General features: G+C 47.1%; 1 protein-coding gene across 4 annotated transcripts in view; it reads left to right on the top strand.

Moving 5' to 3' along the window:
* The window catches only part of COLQ (collagen like tail subunit of asymmetric acetylcholinesterase), a 76,590-nt gene that overhangs the window by 35,083 nt on the left and 20,910 nt on the right, over positions 1-20,597 (top strand). For all 4 annotated transcript variants that reach the window (XM_040480143.1, XM_040480144.1, XM_040480146.1 and 1 more), the window contains exons 6-15: positions 728-790; positions 2,510-2,572; positions 2,973-2,999; positions 3,649-3,693; positions 3,898-3,933; positions 7,370-7,450; positions 12,328-12,433; positions 18,226-18,365; positions 19,256-19,375; positions 19,757-19,877. In XM_040480143.1, the coding sequence (XP_040336077.1) occupies positions 728-790; positions 2,510-2,572; positions 2,973-2,999; positions 3,649-3,693; positions 3,898-3,933; positions 7,370-7,450; positions 12,328-12,433; positions 18,226-18,365; positions 19,256-19,375; positions 19,757-19,877 (802 nt within the window). The remainder of the gene's footprint in view (positions 1-727; positions 791-2,509; positions 2,573-2,972; positions 3,000-3,648; positions 3,694-3,897; positions 3,934-7,369; positions 7,451-12,327; positions 12,434-18,225; positions 18,366-19,255; positions 19,376-19,756; positions 19,878-20,597) is intronic.

Below are 20,597 nucleotides of genomic sequence, written 5' to 3' on the forward strand. Positions count from 1 at the left end.
AAGCCGGATGGTGCCGGGGAAGAAGCCCAGCTTGGGTGTGGTGTCAGATGAAGTCCGTCTTCAGCCCCACTGCTAGGGGAGCTCTGGTGTGTGAACAGCACCACAGAGCTTGTCCTGTCCTGACGTAAGGGAGCTGGGTTATTGGCTGCAGGGAGAAGAGGTGCATGAATTGCCAGGCAGCTCCAATTGACCATTGGCAAATTCCACAATTACAGGTTGCAGGAATGCGTTGTGGCAGGAAGGCAGGTAGCCACTGGGGGGATGGGCACAGTGAGCAAGTGAAAAAGATTTTGAGGGAATACCAACAGCATCTGCTGCTGTACCCCAAACAAAACCCCACCCCATTCCATGCCATATCCTTGGGAAGAACCTGTTGGAATGCAAGGAACATTTGGGTGAGTGGGCAGGTGAGTGGAGGCCATAAGCCAAGAAGTTTAGAATCCCTTCTCTATCACCGTCCTTCACCGCACCCCCCCCACCCCTGCACCTTCCATTTCTTGAGTAGAAGAAGAGCTTATGTGTTGACATAATATAACACCAAACTCTTTAACTTATGTGTAAGTGACCCAACCTTCTAGGCTATCAGTCACTGGAGGGTGGGGATGAAGGACCTAGAAGCCATGCTTAAGGGCCCCACAGTCCCCTGTGAGCTCCCAAAACAAATCTCATTTCCTGGAAGGAAGGAAACAAACCCAGTTGTCCTGACTTTTGTTGTTCATTTTTGAAGGGTAGACCTGGCCCCCCGGGTGTTCCTGGCATGCCTGGGCCAGTCGGCCCTGAAGGACCCAGGGTAAGTATGGCACACTCTCAGGGTTCATGTGGTATCAGAACATGAGGGGGGATGTCAGCCCCCCGGCCTTTGGCACATAGTGAAACTTGTTTCCTTAAGAGGAGGAGGATGAAGAAAGGACGAGGACTGCCCAGAGGTCCCCAAACACTTGGGGACCTTTACTTGAACTGTAAGACCTTGGCCCGTCCAGCAGCTCTGCTCCTATGAGCGGGGGTGGGGGGGAGAATTGAAGGGCCGCTCCCCTCTTTCACAGGGACCCCGGTTCTCGTTTGTCCTCAGAGGTAGCCTGAAATTCTTTGGTTTCCCTGAGATGACCCACGAGGTGCTTGTGTCTGGAAAGCTGTGCGGGAGTTTGGGGGTTGAGGGTGATGGGCACTGGCCAGCTGGAAAGACTGAAATCCTGCATTTAGCTAAGCTAAATGCTGATGAAATCCCTTCTTCAGACAGATGATGGAAAGCTGACACACCCACACCCATACCTTTGTTTATATTCTTCTCCCTTTGGTCAGAGACTATTGGGTGCAGATTTGGCCTGCAGAAATCAGGGACAGGCAGGTGAATGTCACTATCTGCTCTGATTCAGTCACCAGCTGTATTTATTACACAGGATAGAAAACTGTGTTCCCAGTCCTCTTAGGAAAAGTCCCAAGGATATTTTTCCAAAAATCTACTTTATAGGTCTGAACTGTCCACTATGGCAGCAATTACCCATATGTGGCTACTGAGCCCTTAAAGTGTGGCTGGTACAACTGAGGAACTGAATTTTTTATTTTAATGTAAGTTTGAATTTAAAAACCTTTACTCAGTTCAGTTATTTGAAAATATGAAGGCATGTTTATAGCAACTTGAATGTGTGACTCTGCTGTTTCAGTATAAATTTTATGAAATCTAAATACAGATCAAGTATTTTGGATGAAAATTTAATGCCTGAATTGAGATATGATTTAAATATAAAATACACAACAGATTTAAAATATCTATTCTAAAAATCAGATTGTAAAATATCTCATTAATTTATATTGATTATATGTTTAAATGATAATCAGATTAAATAAAATATATTAAAGTTGATTTCACCTGTTTTACTTTTTACCTGTTTTACTTTTCATGTAACTTCTAAAACAATTCGAAAGTATGTGGCTCATCTTATATGTCTACTTTTCAGCACAGAGGGTGCTGAAAGTTCCAACTACAAACCATTCTGAGGGGCAACAGAGCCCACCCATGAGTCTTAGCCCCCTGTCTCCGTAATGCATGCCCAGAGGCTGATGTTCACTCTGTTTGACTGCAAACCTAGGGTGAGAATATATGAAAATGCCTGAAAGGCCCTCCCTATGCAGAGCATAAAACAGGTGAAGTTTTCTGGGGTGTTGACATTTAGTCCTGTGAGGCCCGATGCCCCCATGCTCTCTCCCCGCCCTCTCAAAACCTACTCCAGGAAAAGATCAAGCATTTGTAGCATATTAGCATTTAGTTTGGAGATCTGCTCTGCCTTGGGCAATTTCATTTTACGTTTAATCTCAAATACCAGAACGAAGTGTGAACTATGGAGCCTTGAACCCCTGGGAGTGAGCAAGGGAGCATGTGGGGTCCTCAGATTCACAAGCCAGCCCCGATGCTCCTAGTTCCATCATGATCTTGCCCATGGTTTTCCTGGTTCTGTTTCTCTAGTAAATGTCACCGTTGGTCCTTTTCCCCATCTTCTTCTGATTCCCCCAGGGTGAAAAAGGTGACCTGGGTGTGATGGGCTTGCCAGGGTCAAGAGGACCAATGGGCTTCAAGGTCAGTGTGTTGGTCCAGACGGACATTCCCGGCTCTTCTCGCTAAGGCTCTGGAGCAGCTGCTGTCCACAAAGATGGGGGGTTGGGTGGGGCTGCTGTCCTGGGCTTGGGGAGTGTCACAGATACCAGAAAGCCCAGTGCCAGAGTGCTTGTCTTTACCAGCCCTTTGGGGGACATCATGCCTGGGGTGCAGGGGCATAGGGATGTCCTTCCTGTTATTCTCCTGGGCAGGGAGGGTCAAGCTTCTGAACAACAAGGCAGATGGAAAACTTTGTTCAGGCCTTTGGGGGTAAGAAAAGGAATGTTCTTTTTAGGCCTGGTATAAACATAACCCTAAGGGACATCTTTGTGTTTACTGCTACATAGGGCGAATCGTAAATGCACCTTTTGCTTTCTTTTAGGGCTACCCTGGATCCAGAGGGGAAAAGGTTAGTGCTTGTCTCCCATGGCTTCCCAGAGCCTGGTCTGGGCTATTGACTCTGGGGTCAGTGATGAGCAGAAGACAGGCCCAGGTTTCTCTTAAGTTAGCACCTATAGTGACCATTCCTAGATATCCCCCTGTCCTTTGTCATTGGACTGAGAGAGCAGGGAAGGGCCTCCCAAGGCAGGGCGAGTAGGTTAGGGAGGAGCTCCCAGTGGAGGTAGAGGCCCCTCACGTGGCGCAGATTAGTAGCTGAAGTCTGTACTGGTGGAGGGGAAACACAGCCTGCCTGCGGGGCACTGGAGGGAGATGGTTGGTGTTGTCTGTAGACCACGCTTCTACCACACAACTTTCTCATCTGTCAGAAACCAAACCAAGTACAAAAAATCCAGCCAGAACCTGGGGACAAATTTTCCACAGGAGGAGAGAGGATCTAGGACCCAGAATTTTCTGCGAGTTGTCTTTTATTAACGCAAGGGTCTTTGTGGTCCAAATAAAAGGTAGACCACAAAACATTCCTTCCCTGGGCAAGTCACCTGAAGCCTACTTCTTTGCCTGTAAATGAGTGTGTTGGCTTAGGGAGCTTTCATTTTGAAACTCTCCAGTTTTACCCCAGGGTATTAACTCTTTGATTCCCTCCTGTGGTTTCCTCCTAGGGATCCAGAGGTGAAAGGGGTGACGTGGGTCCCAAAGGAGAAAAGGTAATGGCCTTTGCATGGAATGATAAACTACAGAGGAAATGGCAGCCCTTGCCCACCGCCATCTTGTGGGCTGTCCTACTGACTGACTGACTGACTGACTGACTGACTGACGGCTCTATCTTGAGAACAGCTGACCACACTCTTCCACAGCCCTTTCAAGCACTATCTCAGAGGCAGTCACTATGTGTGTTGCTCTCTTCACAGGGTTTCCCGGGATTTCCTGGAATGTTGGGGCAGAAAGTAAGTACTTAGAAGTAGTAAAAATAGGCCTCAGTAATAAATTGGACCTTCTTAGCACCACAAAAAGGGCTCTGGGCAGGGAAAGTGGGTTTCGTCGTGGAAGGTTTTGGTTTAGAAGGGGAGCAGGTTGCTGTGCATGTTAGTGAGAGGGTGACCGCATGGTCTGAGACCTCCCTCCAGTTCAGTGGGAGGGAAAGGATGCCCTGTCTGGGTAGAGAGGCCTTTCTTTGCATTTCCTGCCTCTTAGAGGGCCATGGTAATGTTCAGAAGCAGCAAGCGTCAGACAGTTGGATCAGATCTGAGCTGCAGTGGTCGAGGGCCCCAGCGCGAAGCACAGGCATCTTTGGCCTAATGCCTTTGTTGAAGACCCTCAACCTAGACCCTCTTGGAGGGCAGTACGTGTACTGTCAGAGGCACACAGAGCTATTTTAACTGGGTGACAACAACCCTTTTTTATTTGCATTTTTTCATTTAAATAGTTAACTATTTAGTGGGATTTCATGGATATCTTGCTGGGAACAAGTCTTAATAAAAATGGGAGTTCATTCAGTTGACTTTAAAAAATATCCAGCAACTAACAGTAGAGCGGTGTGCCAATATGACAAAAATTGTGGAAGTGGCAAGTGACTAATAGATTTCTGGAACCTTTTACTTAGGGCCAGGGTCTAGAAAGAAAGGGGGGTGGTGAGAGGAGGTGTTGGGATAAAGAGAGCGTGCATAAATGTCCCCTCAGAACAACTGTATCTAACATAGTAACTTGTAACAGGAGTTCCTCATGCTTAAAGCGTTGGCCTGGGAGATGGTCATTTTCACCTGAGCCTCAGAGAATAGTATTCTTCAAACATGCAAATACATGCTTTCTTAGAATTCTTTTTTTTTTTTTTCAACGTTTTTATTTATTTTTGGGACAGAGAGAGACAGAGCATGAACGGGTGAGGGGCAGAGAGAGAGGGAGACACAGAATCGGAAACAGGCTCCAGGCTCTGAGCCATCAGCCCAGAGCCCGACGCGGGGCTCGAACTCACGGACCGTGAGATCGTGACCTGGTTGAAGTCGGACGCTTAACCGACTGCGCCACCCAGGCGCCCCACTTTCTTAGAATTCTAATTGTCTTTCAAATTTATCTTAAAGTTTTCTTTTTTCCAACTTGAGTTAACAATTTTTATCTGACCTGCTGTCAGTAGAGCTTGCTTGCTTATTTATTTGTTTGTTTATTTATAATGTTCACTTATTTTTGAGAGACATAGTGACAGAGTGAGAGCAGGGAAGGAGCAGAGAGAGAGGGAGACACAGAATCTGAAGCAGGCTCCAGGCTCTGAGCTGTCAGCACAGAGCCCGACATGGGGCTTGAACCCATGAACTGTGAGATCATGACCCGAGCCGAAGTCGGATGCTTAACCGACTGAGCCACCCAGGTGCCCCGAGCATATTTAAATAATGTCAGTCATCTGCCATTAATTTATTATTATTTACCACTGCCTTAAGCTGTCAAAAAACTGTTCCTGCTATTCCCTAGGTGGAGTGTTGGATTAAAAATAATTACATAAACAAATTAAAGGAAACATTAAAAGAGAAAAAACTAATCTGATTTAAAAATATTAGGCTAGGTTTTCATTCAGTGCAACAGTGAACATCAAAGAATAATAAATTACTGTGGAATTAAGTATGACAGCTGGCCTCTGCACCATTTACTAGGCTTGCCATGTCGAGTTCTCTTTCCCTTTCATGGCAGGCTGTTTTAAGACAGAGATGATATGATAATGGTAATTAGGTCTTAGAAATTAGATCAAGAACTTACTGTCTGCTTTCAGTTGATGAAGAGAGGGGCCACACTTCCTTCTGCCAATCTTTAAAAAAAAAACAAAAAACCTACACTGTTTATGCTGCTGTTTTCTCCAAGCCAAACAAAACACCCCCTGACCTCCTCTAAACAACCAAGGGAAATAGTGCATACATCTGCATAGCCATGTAGAATCCACGCCGTTCTCCCACACTCCCTTTCTGTCCAGATGCTGGAGGACACGACAGGTTGCCAGGAAATCAGAGGTTTAAGGACAGTTCTTGATGTGGCAAGAGTTGATGGCTTGGGTAGGGGCCAACTTGTTACGTTGGCCGAGTGACTGATCATTTCAGAGCTGTATTCTTGATCCTTACTCTTTATTAGTACTTCCTGAAATTTTCTATTATGTTATACCTCCCCCGACTTCCATGTGAAGAGCCCACTGGGTGTTTATTGTTCTGAGTGCCTGGAGCAGCTCTTTATGGACACTGGATGCTGACTAACCGAAACTCCCCCGGTTGCTGTTGCTAAAGTTAGCTTGTTGGTGGTGCGTTCTGGGCTGTGGGAGGATAACTGGAGGTAGGAGTGGTGTTCTGTAGGCTCCGTCACCCAAATAAACAGGAAGTGGTCCTGGAATCCTAGCAGTACACGAGGAAAGAGAGAAACTATAGTGGAAAAATGGGTTTTACAAAAGGTTGGCCTTAAACTATGGAATTCTTCAATTGGTGCATTTGGTTCTGATTGTTCAAAGTAGGGCTTTTCAACTAGAAGTATTGCTTCCAGGGGCACCTGGGTGGCTCAGTCGGTTAAGCTTCCAACTTCGGCTCAGGTCATGATCTCACAGCTTGTGAGTTCGAGCCCCGCGTTGGGCTCTGTGCTGACAGCTCGGAGCCTGGAGCCTGCTTCTGCCTCTGTGTCTTCCTCTCTCTCTCTGTCCCTACCCTGCTTGTGCTCTCTGTCTCTCATAAATGAATAAATGTTAAAAAAAAAAAAAAAGAAGAAGAAGAAGTATTGCTTCCATGCCTTTTGTAGTTATTGAGCATTTGAAAATATGTCTGGAACATTTTTCCCCATGGTTTTCATCTAAATCAAATGAAAGTGAGCTAGAACTGAAACCAGTTTGTACAGAAGAGTAGGGAAGTGTATAACCCTACATAAAGGTCCTTACGTGAGCAGAAACTTCCCAAAGATGATAGTTGTCAAAACTGTGTCCAATCATTCAAAAACTCACAGATTTGAATTTGTGATAAAAACAAAACACAGTACAACATAAAATTGCACCTAAAAGAGAAAGCATTTTCCCCTGGCAGCTTGCAGCGTCACAGGCATACATATCACGGAAATGCAAGAATCTCCTACTTTGGCTGTTTGGGATGGTGATTTGGGACACCAAAATATGTGGCGCCCAGGAGCTGTCTGTCTTGGAGAATAAATAACCCACCCAGGGTAATCTTTCCTTTCTTTTCCTTGAAAAATCTATCCACCTTTCACATGGCCTCATCACTTTCCCAGTCTCTCAGACTGTCCGATTGGAAAAGGTCTGGAACGATCAAGTGCACTGCCCTCATGACCAGTGATTGGTCTACAGACGGACCTGCAGAGGAGTGCCTGCTCCACATGCACAGATTCCTCTCTCCTTCTCTTTCTTCTTTCCAGGGTGAAATGGGTCCAAAGGGTGAGCCTGGGATAGCAGGACACAGGGGACCCAGAGGAAGACCAGGAAAACGAGGCAAGCAGGTAAGGATCCCAGTGCTTACCACGCTCCTGAGGTCATTTCCTCCTGATGTAGGCAGATGGGGTAGAGAGGCAGACAGGTGGAGCCAATCACATAGGCATAGTCCCCAACGTCCTCTAGGCTGGTGGGCAGAAAGAGCACCACTTCCAGGAGCTCCTGCTTCTCTAGGCTAACCGAGGTTTGAAGCAGATGGGCTAGAATGCTCCATTCAAACTGTGTCCAAGGCCAGAAGCAGGAGTGGATCTTTGCTTCATACGAACAGGTCTACCTTAACCAAAGCAACTGGGAATGGAAGCCAGATCTTGTTGTTTACCCAGAAAACTTGCTTTTTGCCTCAGTGCTCCAGACACAAATGGAGTTTGGGGGAATATCCAAATATTTGCTTGCTGTTGAAAGGTCTTCTGAGTCTCAACAATAGAGTGGTTTTTCCCTACTCGGGCCCCTGAGCTGTAAGTGACTCTCTTTATGGGCACTATCAAGGGCTTGGGGAAATTGTTCATTCTGAACGCTCCCTGGTCAGCAGGCACTTGTGATGTGAGAGGGAGAGGAAAGATGAAGGCACATTTGCCTGAGCTGCCTTTAGAGCTGTATCGAGTGCCTCGGAGAAGCTTCTTGTCTTTTGTCTAATGGACAGGCATCATTCCTTTACTTTTTTGGTTGTCTGTTTGTAGGCTTTTCACCTCTTTTTCCATTATAAATGTAATATGTGATCATCACAGAAAACTTGGAAAATTCAGAAAAGTAGAAGGGAAATCATCTGAAGACCTAACACCCAGACATAACCCTGTTACCATTTTGGTGTGTTTCCTTCCAGTATTATTTCTTTGTGAACTTTCTGGTTGTTTGTTTCTTTTATACCCAATATCTAGTTGTTGTATCCTAAAACTTTAACTTAAAGTCACACATTTTTGCACATTCCTGCACATATTTATTAAGCTCTTTTAAATGTCTGCATTGCATTTTGTAAATGAGTAAAGCAGTAGACTGCTTGGACAAGAGAGGCCTAACTAAAATTATATACAGATGCTGAGAGGTGAATATCTTTGGGCACAAACCTTTTTCCATTCTTAAGCTTTTATTCTTTTCTTAGGCTGGGTCCATGGTTCTCAAACTTTAGCTTATATCGGAATCACTTAGGGGGCTGATTCGATACAGATTCTCCGCCCCAGGTGCAGTGGTTGTAGTTCCAAGTTTGCCTCCTTTTGTTCCCCGCACTTAGGCCTTATTTTTTAGAGCATCTGATGTAATTGACCTGGCGTGGGGCTTTAGAATGGGTTGTTGTGGGGTTTTTTGTTTTTTGTTTTAAAGCTCTCTATATGATACTAATATGTAGCCAACGTTCAGAACAATGGTCACAGTGTGAAGCCAATTCTGGTCTTTTCCACGTGAACTTAGGAATGACACAGGCTCCAACCCCAGATAATACAAATTCCATTATAACTTTTGAAGTCGTAATAGTCCAGTTCAGTTTTCGAGGTTTTACGATGGCTGGCACGTCCATGACTTCACAATGATGCCACAGATACCAATGCCCTAAAACCTAGGCTCAGAAAAAGGAGAAAAAAAAAAGGGAAAATCTTTTTCTTCCCTACTGCTCATCCCATGCAGAAAGCTTTATGCTTGAAGTTCTAGAAGGCTTCTGTGCTTCTAGTGCCCTTCTGGGGTGGTATTTGTCTTTTCCTGGTGAAGGCTGGAGCCAAGACGGCTATTTCTTGACACTGTTGAGAATGATTCGGTTGGGACATTCTTCAAACTACACCAGCGCCATGTGTGGGAGCTCAGAGAAATGAGCTCATCCTTCCTACAAGATGTTATAAACAAGCTGAGTGTGCTCTGAACCCTCACTGCCTGTCTAGTCAGCAGATACTTGGGTTGTTAGCTTTGGGAGCCTGCCATCGTGGGTTTTTTTTTTTTTTTTTAACATTTATTTATTTTTATTATTTTAACGTTTATTTACTTTTGAGACAGAGAGAGACAGAGCATGAACAGGGGAGGGTCAGAGAGAGGGGGAGACACAGAATCTGAAACAGGCTCCAGGCTCTGAGCCGTCAGCACAGAGGCCAACGCAGGGCTCAGGCTCACGGACCACGAGATCATGAGCTGAGCCGAAGTCGGACGCTAAACCGACTGAGCCACCCAGGCTCCCTAACGTTTATTTATTATTGAGAGACAGAGAGACACAGAGCATGAGCAGGGGAGGGGCGGGGAGATGGAGGGGCACAGAATCTGAAGCAGGCTCCGACCTGTCAGCACAGAGCCCGACGCGGGGCTCAAACTCACGAACCGCGAGATCATGACCTGAGCCAGAAGTCGGACGCTTAACCAACTGAACCACCCAGGCGCCCGTGTTGTTGTTGTTGTTGTTTTTTTTTTAAATCATGAATTAGTTTCCTAGCATAGAGTCTTATACACCAAGTGTTGTCAGGCCAGTGGTGCTAAGAGTTTCTGGAGGTTAATGTAAGTCAATCCAACTCCTGGAATCAGAGGTCCAGAAGGGACTTCAGGAGATTAGAATTTCACAGCCAGAAGGATTTTAGAGAACACCTCATCTCTGTCTAGTCACAAGGAACCTAAGGGCCAGGGAAGTAGAGTGATCCCCAGCCAAGTGAACTTCCAAGCCAGCACTGGAACTTAGAGAGTTGAGACCTGCTTCTCCCCACACACCTTCTCTCTTCACCTTCATGCTTCAGCGCTTGCTTTAAACCAGGCTCAGGGAAACAGCTCTTGACTCTATGATACAAATCTTCAGTTAAGGAGACAGAGCAGCTTCTTTGAGAGGGATCACCAAATTTTATGGCAGTAAAGGAATAAACAACGCCTTTCCTGGAAAGCGCTGCTCAGTGAGTCCTGCTCATAGAGATATGGCTTGTTCTGAACAAATGACAGATATGCAGAATAATGCATTATTGCTGGTGTCAGAATCAAGGAGTACCTTCCAGCCCCTTCAAGCTGTGGCATTTCCTGTGCTCATAGATGATGTGGCTTTTAGAAAAACAAGCCTTAACTGTGGCTATATTAAGATGGTGTGACCTCCTTTGCTATTCTGGGACCCATCTTAGTTACCAAGCTTCAGCTTGGGCCAAGGATTAAGAACTCCTTCCATCAGGATGGAATTGGAAATAAACTCTGCCCTTATAGGTCCCATATTAGGACTTTAAGAACTCCTATGAATGAATGAATGAATGAATGAATACAACAAAAGAATTTAAGAAGTCCTTGGACATTGTCAAGAGGTTCCCCAGAGCCATGTTGACAAGGCAGCAGGCCACATGTCACTGTTGTGATTGAAAAGGAGTGCCCTGCCTGCCTGCTTCCCAGACTTGGGGAAGATTATGTTTCATTACATGGGCAAGCTTGCCAAGGCACAAGTGTACAAAGGGGATCCAGGTCAAAGATGTCGTGCATCAATCACTGTCCAGTTTAGCACCAGCATACGAACACACAGTAAGCAAATTGTGGAGGGGAAGAATCTACAGATCTTGGTTTCTAGGGTCATTTCTAAGAGCAGCCCTAAGGAGGGAATCTTCGCTCTTAACCCTCTCAGAAGAGGCAGCAAAGAGAACATCCTATGTGGAATGGCTACAGCTACAGGTGTGGCTCTCTTTAAGGAATTAGGCCTTTTCTAACCATGTGAAAAAGATGAAAGCAAACTAGCTGCTGTGATCGTCAGCTTGGCTTCCTTAGCCCTTGGTTCTGTGCAAAGTGGTTTTTCACCTCTGAGATCTTTGTTAGCCTCACAACAAAGCTGCGAAGGTGTGTGCTTACTGGCCCCATTTTACAGATGAGAAAAAAGGCACAAAGCAATGATGTGAGTTACCCAGGGTCTCATGGCCAACGTGAAAATCCAGGTCTCTTGACTTCCAGCTCACCAGAACTGCTTCCCCTTTGTGTTTTCAGTATCTTCCTCCTCCCTCATTTAATCTGGGGAAGAGAGGTGAGCAAGACAAATTCGGGCCCAGAGGGAGCTTATGTCTCATGGAGAGACACTGATGAAAGGACCACACAAATATTGGTGCATTTCTGACCTGGATAAAAGCCTGGAAGGAAAGAGGCCCAGTTCTGAGAGCCTGTGACCGGGAGGACTGACTTAGTCTGGCAAGGCCAGGGAAGGCTGTCCTGCAGTGACATTTTACGTGAGAGCTAAAGGCTGGGAGGCAGTTAACTAGGCAGAGGAGTGGAGAGCGAGTTGGGGCAGAGAGGAGGGGGGAAAAAAAAGGCATGATGCTCTTGAAGACCAAAAACACCAAAAGGCTGGAACGTGACTAGAAAGGCCAGCCATACAGGCCTTTGTAGGTGAAATAAGGATCTGGGTCTTTATCCTGAGAGCAACGGAAATTCATTCGACGGAAACAGGTCTTGTGGTAAAAGAAAAATGGTCTTGGTGAGCAAGCAGAGCCCTGAGGCTAGGCCCAAGTCTGCTGCCTCAATGCTAGGTGACTTAATGTACATCTCTGCTCTTTCCTGAGCCTCTGTTTCCTTCTCTGCCCCGTGAGAGGAGTGGGTTGGATTGGTTCCTTTCAGCAGTCAGTGCCATGTTTCCAGAATAGAGCAAGAAGTAATGTCTACAAACTTGTAACCATCACAATCTCAAATGTCACTTTCCCTGAGCTTTTTTTTTTTTTTTTTAAGTAGACTCCATGCCCACTGTGGGGCTTGAACTCACGACTCTGAGATCAAAAGTCACACGCTCTACCAGCTGAGCCAGCCAGGTGCCCCTGCCCTGAGCTTTTTAGGAGTTTGGGGGTCAAGGCTTCTGGGGCTGAATCCTGCTCTGGGCTCCTGCTCCAAAGTGCAAGGCGGTCCCTGATTTAGACATAAATGGGGAAAGAAGTTTGCCATGTCATGTTGTCATAACAGGCTCTGCCTTTCTCTCTGTCAGGGGCAGAAGGGAGATAGTGGAGTAATGGGCCCACCAGGCAAGCCTGGGCCTTCTGGTCAACCTGGCCGTCCAGGTCCCCCAGGCCCCCCGGGCCCCCCATCCACAGGTAAGAGCCACACTGCTTCACTTGATCCACAGTGTTGCACTCCTGGCCAACCTCCCCAGAGAGGGCACAGCAGAGGTCTGCCTTGTGTTTTGAGTTAGAAAGTACCAGAGATGCTTTTAATATATTTATAATTTCTCCATAGCTTGGCTCATTCAACTTCTACACAAGAGAGATAAACAATATCCTGACTCTGTTGTAGCATTTTGGAGAACAAATAGAGGAGGAAAAAACAAACAAACATAATTACATTGGTGATGTCATTTATACTTCAAGTGAAAAATAACAGGCACATTTTTCATCAACTAACACCTTTTTCTGGAAAAGCCGTTCATGGCTCCAAGCAATTTACTTAATCCTAGAAGTAAAGATGATGTGGCCGATTTTTCTATCTTATGTGGTGTCGTGAAAACGTCCTTGTTGGTTTACGCTGAATATACAAAGAAACCCTGAAAAGAAATCAAAGTCTGCCATCGACGAGGGCATAGATACACTGCTTGTTTACCATGTTTAATTTGATGCGCTAAACCCGTTAGTTTGTTCCCTCGTCAGCTCCAAATATGGCCTTTCAGAGCACATTTCCTGCATAAACACAGCATCTCTAGGTCTGAGAAGACTCTTTACTATGTAGGGTTCTTGGCTCTCAGTTATACACACGGAAACAAAACAATTGGTATTACAATTTTATTCTTAACTTAAAATGAAGGCATTTTAAAATTCTACATTGTACTTCTCCTCCCTGGGTCTATGGGAATATATTCACAACCATGTAATGCGATGGTCTAGAAATGTCATAATTTGTTAGCTCCTTTCAACCAAATTAAAGCTGGTTCTGAGATTCTAACCTTCCGGGATGCCAGGAAAATTCCATCTCAGGTATTAGGAGGTTCTCTCCACTCCTCTAACTACCTAAAAAGATTTGGGCAAAGATCCTGGGGATTATGGCAGAAAAACATCAGGGGAGTTCCCTCCAGCCTTTGATCTGCCCTGTTCACCTCTGAGATGCCCGCTATCCCAGGCCACGTGGTCCGAGGGTGCCTGGTGACTGCCATCTTCATGTCATGCTCGGGTATCGGAACATTGCCAAGCCTGGTCCCTGTGGTTCAGTTTCCCAAGAAGTCCCATAGCTGTTCCTTCTGAGACCTTCCTTACCTTATCTCCAAAACACAGGGGGTCCCTCTCTCTCCATGTCTGGAGTCATCTCCCCTCTTCTGACCTCCAGCGCCTTGCTTCTCATATTCCTCATGCACCGCCACCCGTCTCAGGAGCTTTTCTCTTCTGAGAACAGAGGGCAGAAAGGCAAAAGTCTTCACACAGTACCTGTTTTCGGCAAGGGCAAGAAAGCACAAAATCTTGCTACCTCCTTGAAATTGGGAGAGGAAAAAGTGAGAAAACAAATGTCAGTTAGTACGACAATAAGTTATCTTGCCGCACCTATTTCTGTGCTGTTAAGGGAACTAGATTGGAGATGCATCCTGGGCCATGTGTCCGTGCCCCACAGTCTGTTTCTGGGAATTGACTTGACAATCCCTATGGGGGTCCTTCCAACTACACTTGACCCTCAAAAAATGTGGAGGTTAGGGGCGCCAACCCCAGCACAGTTGAAAATCCACATATAAGCTCCTGAATCCCCCCAAACTTAACTACTAATAGCCTGCTGTTGACTGGAAGCCTTCCTGATAGCAGTGGACTAACATATACTTTGTGTGTTATATGTGTCATATACAGTAAGCTTACAAGAAAGGAAGCTAGAGAAATGAAATGTTATTAAGAAAATCACAAACAAGAGAAAATGCATTTATAGTACTGTGCTGTAAAAAATCTGCATCTAAGAGGACCCATGCGGTTTAAACCCGTGTTGTTCAAGGGTCAGTTGAAGTCCTCTTCCTCGCTTCCGGCATGAGTAATGTTCCCCTCAAGGCCCAGGATCATGAGCTGCCAGCCCCAGGGACCGAGAGCATGGCGCGAGGCCTGAGTTTTCTTTGGGGAGGACTCTCTTGGCCCTTGAGGTATTTAAGCAGTTCACAAAACTGAGGAGAGTAGCCAGGATCTTGGGGAGCGGTGTGGATGCAAAGAGAGGTCATTAGGCCAGCCCTCTGGTCCACCCGATGAAACCGTCTTCTTCTGTCAAAGCCCTCTCTTGGGTAAGGCCTTCCTTGGTCCCTAACAGGATGGGTCTCCTTTCCCTGGGCCCAAGTACATATTGCCTCTCTGCTATGGCCCTTCAATGATAACTTTTCTGCAGATGTGTTTCATCTTCCTTCTAGATAGCAAGTCCTCGAGGCAGTGTCGATGGCCGGTCAGCTTTACCATCCCATGGCACCTGGCAGGTGGGCGGGGCAGGGCTGTGCACCACAAGCACTCGCAGACATGGGCCATTTTGGTTCTCAGGCTGTCCCCCTCGGGTGATTGCATAGCAGGCAAGCAGGATGCAGTCCATTTCTGATTCAGGTCCCCTTCCTGTGCCTTCCTATGAGTCACTTCCTTTCTGGGGAGCCTCCCAGAGTGAAGGGGCTAAAGAAAATGGGGCAATCATCCTGCTCTTTGGAAACTTTTTTTTTGAGGGGGACAGGGTACAGGGTAGGGAAAGAAGAGGAGGGAGGAATTTAAAAGATAACTTAACCTGGACCTGGGGCCAGTTGGATAATCGTCAAGAATGGGAACAGGCCCCAGAAGTGATTCCTGAGACTGTCTCTGGAGTCTGATAAAAGTCCCACACCCACTCAGGACAAATACATGTTGTATCTGCGCCCAAGATTCTGCACACTGCTTCCCAGAGTTCCAGAACCCCTGCCCCAGATCCATCTTAGAATGTCTTTGGGCTCTGTGAACCACAAGTCAAACAACCCTGGTCTTATCCAGCCCTCCCTTTATAGAAAAGAACTTTGAACCTCAGAGAAAAGGGACTTCCTGGAGGTCACAGAGCTTGACCGGTGGTGGCCTTGCCCGGCCCAGAATCAGTCTGTGGCTCCTGGTCTAGAGACCCTTCCCACTTAGCCATGCAGCCTCTGCTGAGGCAGAGTAAGAGCTGGGGGTGATGTGGAGACTATTCTGTGGTCCCTCTGCCTCCTCGCAGGTTCCCATGTGAGGCCTGCTCCCGCTGCACAGCCAGCAGCGATGGGAGGCAGTCTGGGCACAGATGGAGAGCCAGGCCTTCTGGCTCCACGGGACGATGGATCAGGCAGGCCCGCTGGACCAGCTCTGAGAGGCCGAGGTGGGGCAGTTCGAGTTGCTGTGCCCTTCAGTGGATCCTGGCAGGAAACAGGCAGGGGTAACAGATGCCCTCTGACAGCTGAGAGGAAGCGGCAGGGAAACTGCAGTGGTGGCAGGAAGCGGGCTCCCTGCCACATCCTGTCACCCTCTCTGGAGGCCACCTCTGGTTCTGGTGCCCAGAGCTGTGGGGCAGGACAGTGCTGGGGGGAGGTGGAGGGGGAACTTTTTATCACCCAAGTTACAGAGAAAGAGGTGCTAGGAGGTGGCCGAGGGAATCAAGGCAAAATGCCTCTAGGGTGTGATTTGAAGTAACCAAATTACAAATCTGAGTGAGTCCTTCCTGCACCCAGACCGGGTATAAGTGAATCACTGTGGTACCTGGGAATTTCCAGCTTCCTGCAAGCATCAATATTCTTGGACTTTGTCTTTTGATGGCATAGTGTGAAGTCATACATGAATTCAAATCTCAGCCTCACCACTTGTTGGCCGGACAGTGGGACCAACGCCTGACCCTCTCTGAGGCCATGGTTCTGGAGGAGTTGTTGGGGTCACAGAACCTTCTCCAATGCCACTCGCGCATCCTTGGTTACAGAACATTCCCACGTCAGTTTCCCCAGGGGTGATAATTACCCAGAGTATTCCTGGCCTGGTGGAGTCTGTGTCTTTCTGGGCTGTGCTGAAAACATCAGAACACGGGACTGGAGCTCCTCCTACAGCGTTGTATTCTTATTTCTTGTTCAAGCAACCACCACAACCTGGTATGAAATGTTGGCAATGCCCGCCCCCGCCCCAGCCCTCGAACTGGCATTCTTCTGATCTTGGACATATCTGTCCACCAGCTCAGGAAGGCTCAAGGTTGTGGGGAGGGTATTCCCATTGGGGTTTCTTCCTCTAGCTAAAGCTGCTTCTTTGGGTTCCTGACCAGACCTTTCCCCTGGAGTCATTTTACTTTCTGCCCTTCTGGAATCTGCCAGCTGTATCCCTAGTTGCTGGCTGCCTTGGGAAGTTATACAACCTGAAACCAGTGACTGGCCTCCAGCCTTGTCCTTACTTTTCCAGGAGGAGGCATACTTCCTTCCTTCCTTTGTCAGTCTCTATGTTTCCTCTTTCCTCTCTCCCTGTTGGATGGCTCTTGCTCTCATTCTTTTCTGCCAACCGGGGTTTTTAAGCCTTTTCTGAAGACCTTTTCTTTCCAGTGAGTCTACACTCATTCATTCCATCATCAAGCATGTATCATGTCCCTACTGTGTATCCCACCCTTGTGAATGAAAACGGGTATCAACCTTGCCCTTGTGGAGCTTATATTCCACTGGGGGAGATTGACCTTGATCGGATAATCTCACAAGATACAAAATCGCAAACAGAGATAAGTGCTGCGAAGAAAAGGCATAGGGAACTATGACATTATCCAAGTGAACGTGCCAGAGTGCGAAGATTCAGAAGGCTTCCCTGCAGAAGTGATATTTGAATCCAGATCAGGAGCTAGCTGGAAGGCACCTGAGGAAGGAGGGATGGAGGGTGAAGGAAGAATAATCTAGTAGGGAAATGGCTTGTGCAAAGACCGTTTCCTTAGACCAGCGTTCGCGACCTTAGTATACACTGGAATCATCTTGAGAGCTTTTAAAAGTATGGATGCCTGGGTTCTATTCTCTGCATTCTTAATGGAATTGGTCTGGACTGTGGCCTGGACATTAGGACCTTTAAAAGTCTAGGTGAAGACTACTGCCCAAGCAGATCACCCACATTGCAGGGAATACATTTCCTAATCATATATGTTCACGACACTCTTCTCAGTACCAGGGGAGAACAAGTAGGTGGAGCATTTTCAGGCATTCCATTTTCTTCCAGAAGGAATGAAAGAAACCCACCTTTAGATATTCCTTCGTAAAGATCTCACAAATAAGAACAAAATAAAATGAATAAAAAAATAATAGAAGTTGTCAGCATTGTGTTCCTTAGATCCCTGTTAATAATAGTCTAAACAAAAAGGAGATTGTTTTTCTCATACAAGGAGGTCCAGAGAGGTCAACAATGGCTGACTTTGGTTCAGCTTCTAAGTGTCACCATCAGGGTACCATGCCTCATGCGCCCCTGGTCTTTCCTGTATGTTGGCTTCTCTTCTCATACCTATTACCTCAGGGTTGCAGTGTGGCTGCTGCTGCACCAGGCATGTTGTCTGTCTTCTAGACAGGAAGAAGGAGAAAGCTAGGTCTCTCACCAGCTCTGTTTTTTCCTTATCAGGATAGACTTTCTCAGATGCTTACCCTTCTCCCATCACAGACCTTGCATGCAAGGTCATCTGGGAAGTAGAATGTCTGTCTGGTTTCCAAAGCATAGAGAAAGGGAACGGAGAGAATTGGGGAAGGTACCCCAGCACCCGGTATGGTTAAGGGACCCACAGAGAACATCACCTCCTCCATATCTTGGATCAAAAGAGTCTCTTTAGACCTCTCCCCAGGGCCTACCCTAAGATGCTGTGGACTTTGACCTTCTTTCTGTTGTAAAGGTTGCTCACATCTCCCCGGGGCTGTTTGGTTTTCACTTCCTTTGCTCTAGTAACACAGCATTCTGTTGCTTCCTAGGACAACTTGTGATGGGACCCAAAGGGGACAGAGGATTTCCCGGGCCTCCAGGAAGTTGTCTTTGTGGAACCCCTACGAATGTGAATAACCCCTCCTACAGGGAATCCATGTATGGGTCCAGCTCCCCTCATGTTCCTGTGGTAAGGCTCCTGGGAGAAAATCTGGTGGTTATCCATTGGGACCTCTCACCTGATCCTCCAAGAGCTTGTAAAAGCCTTTTAATAAACTGATTTCCTCATTATACCTGGTACGCACTCATTATAGGAAATTGGAAAATAAGGGAAAAATAAAAATCTAGGAAACCAAGTTGTCCATTTGGTTGTGGGTCCAACTTGAGGGTTTTTTTTTTCTTTGTCTCTTTTTTAAGGACAAAAAATTATAGAATATTTTAAGTAAATGCAAAAGCAGAACAAATAGTGTAATAAACCTCTATGTACCCTTCACCCAAATTCAACATGTATCAACTCCTGGTTAATCCTGTTTCCTCTTTATACCCACTCACTGCTGCCCACCCTCCCTTGGATTATTTAGAGGTAACCCTGGACATTAATTCATCACTTGAATGGCTGCATAATCATCCATCCATCATGCGGCTGTGCTGTGATTTATTTAACCAGGGCCCTGTTGTTGGGTACTTGTACGGTTCTCCCAGGCTTTTCAGTAATGTAAATAAAACCGTAATGAACACCTTTGAGTATAACAGTTTTGTTAAGACTCCTTTCCAGATGTTGAATTACTTGATTAGATGACATCATGTTTTTATTTAAGTCTCGGGAACATTTTACATGTTAGAAAATTTTTAAATTGTGGACATTCTTATTGCAAACCCAGACCTTAGGAACTGGGTTGAGAAGATGGGGGAATCAGGACATCCCTCACGACTTCAGGAGGATCCCCGGTGTGTGATATGCATACTCCCCCTCCCACTGTTAACCAGCCCAAGGATGGAGATTCTGTGTCCTCTTCCAGCTTTTCCCCTGACCCCTATAGAAGTGTTTTCTGGAATCCCCACCAGTGTGTTCTCTGGCAGATTTTTGTGGTCAACAACCAGGAGGAGCTCGAGAGGCTGAACACCCAAAACGCCATTGCCTTCCGCAAAGATCAGAGATCTCTGTACTTCAAGGACAGCCTTGGCTGGCTCCCCATCCAGGTACCCTGAGGCAGACACTCAGGACATACCCGAGGAAAGAAGGGCCACCGGTTGGGCCTAGTGCAGAGCTTTCTGCAGTCTGTTTCCGTGGAAGGGCTGGGCACGCTCCTCTTCTCTGCTTCTGAGCAGTTCTCCGTGCCCCCGCCCGCCACATAGGACCTCCTCTTGGAGGCAGGGTTCCAGATGGTCTCCCATCCCCACACGGCCAGGATGCTGTCCTGATCTGGTCCAGCCTTCCCGCCAAGTGCAGAGCTCTGGACCATAGGAGAGGGGTGCCTTTCCCATCCGGGAGGAACCCCCCGCCCAGACCCGGGGTCTCCATCCCAGTGCCAACAACCTGTCATGCCATCCATAGTAACGGTCTTGTGTTTCTTTGGCCAGGTGACCCCTTTCCACCCTGTGGACTATACTGTGGACCACCGTGGCTCCTGCGGGGATGGAGTCCTGCAGCCCGGGGAGGAGTGTGATGACGGAAATGATGACGTGGGTGACAGCTGCATCAGTGAGTGGTGCCTGCCTCGGGGAGGGCCTGGATGAGGGAGGGCAAGCCCCTGGATGCCAGCTCTGGTGGGTTGGGGTGATCTCCAAGCCAGAGGGAGTACCCCTGGGCTGCTGTGGGGACGGCCCTCCCATTCAGGCCAAATGCTGACTTTTTACTGCCCACGCATATCATTGTGGGTTAGTGTCAAGGGTCTTGCCCCTAGAGAAGCCACCAATCCCTCCTTTTCCCTGAATCCTACTTCTTGGCAAAGCCCACGTTCCAGTTCACGTTCTTTATCAAAAGATAAAGGTGATACAGAGTGAAAGATGAAAGGGAGAAGCCAAGAATTTGCATCAGGACTTTTACCAGATGGAGCCCTGGTGACAAAGGCCTTCCTAGGGGAAGCAGACTTCAGGCTGATGGGATGCTACGGGGACAGGCAGGCGGCACCGCACTGGAGGGTTTGCTTTCCTTCTTCTTCTTTTAATCACGTGACAAAAACAGGAGGTGGTGTGTAAAGTGGGGGATTTGGAGCCGGACGGAGTAGAGTTCGAATGTTCCTAGAGGAGGCTCTCAGTGAGTGGGGGATGAAGGGCAGTTCACAGCTCAAGTCTCACTTTCCTCCACTGAAAATTGGCTGTGTCGGTACTGACAGCTCAGCTCTTTAGAGATGCTGCGAGCTGATGTGCGCCAGGTCGTCTGGGTGTAGTAAGGATTCAACGTCCCTTCACTGAATGATTT

Source organism: Herpailurus yagouaroundi, unplaced genomic scaffold, assembly GCF_014898765.1.
Source record: "Herpailurus yagouaroundi ecotype Mexico unplaced genomic scaffold, PumYag 159, whole genome shotgun sequence".
NCBI classification, from domain to species: domain Eukaryota; kingdom Metazoa; phylum Chordata; class Mammalia; order Carnivora; family Felidae; genus Herpailurus; species Herpailurus yagouaroundi.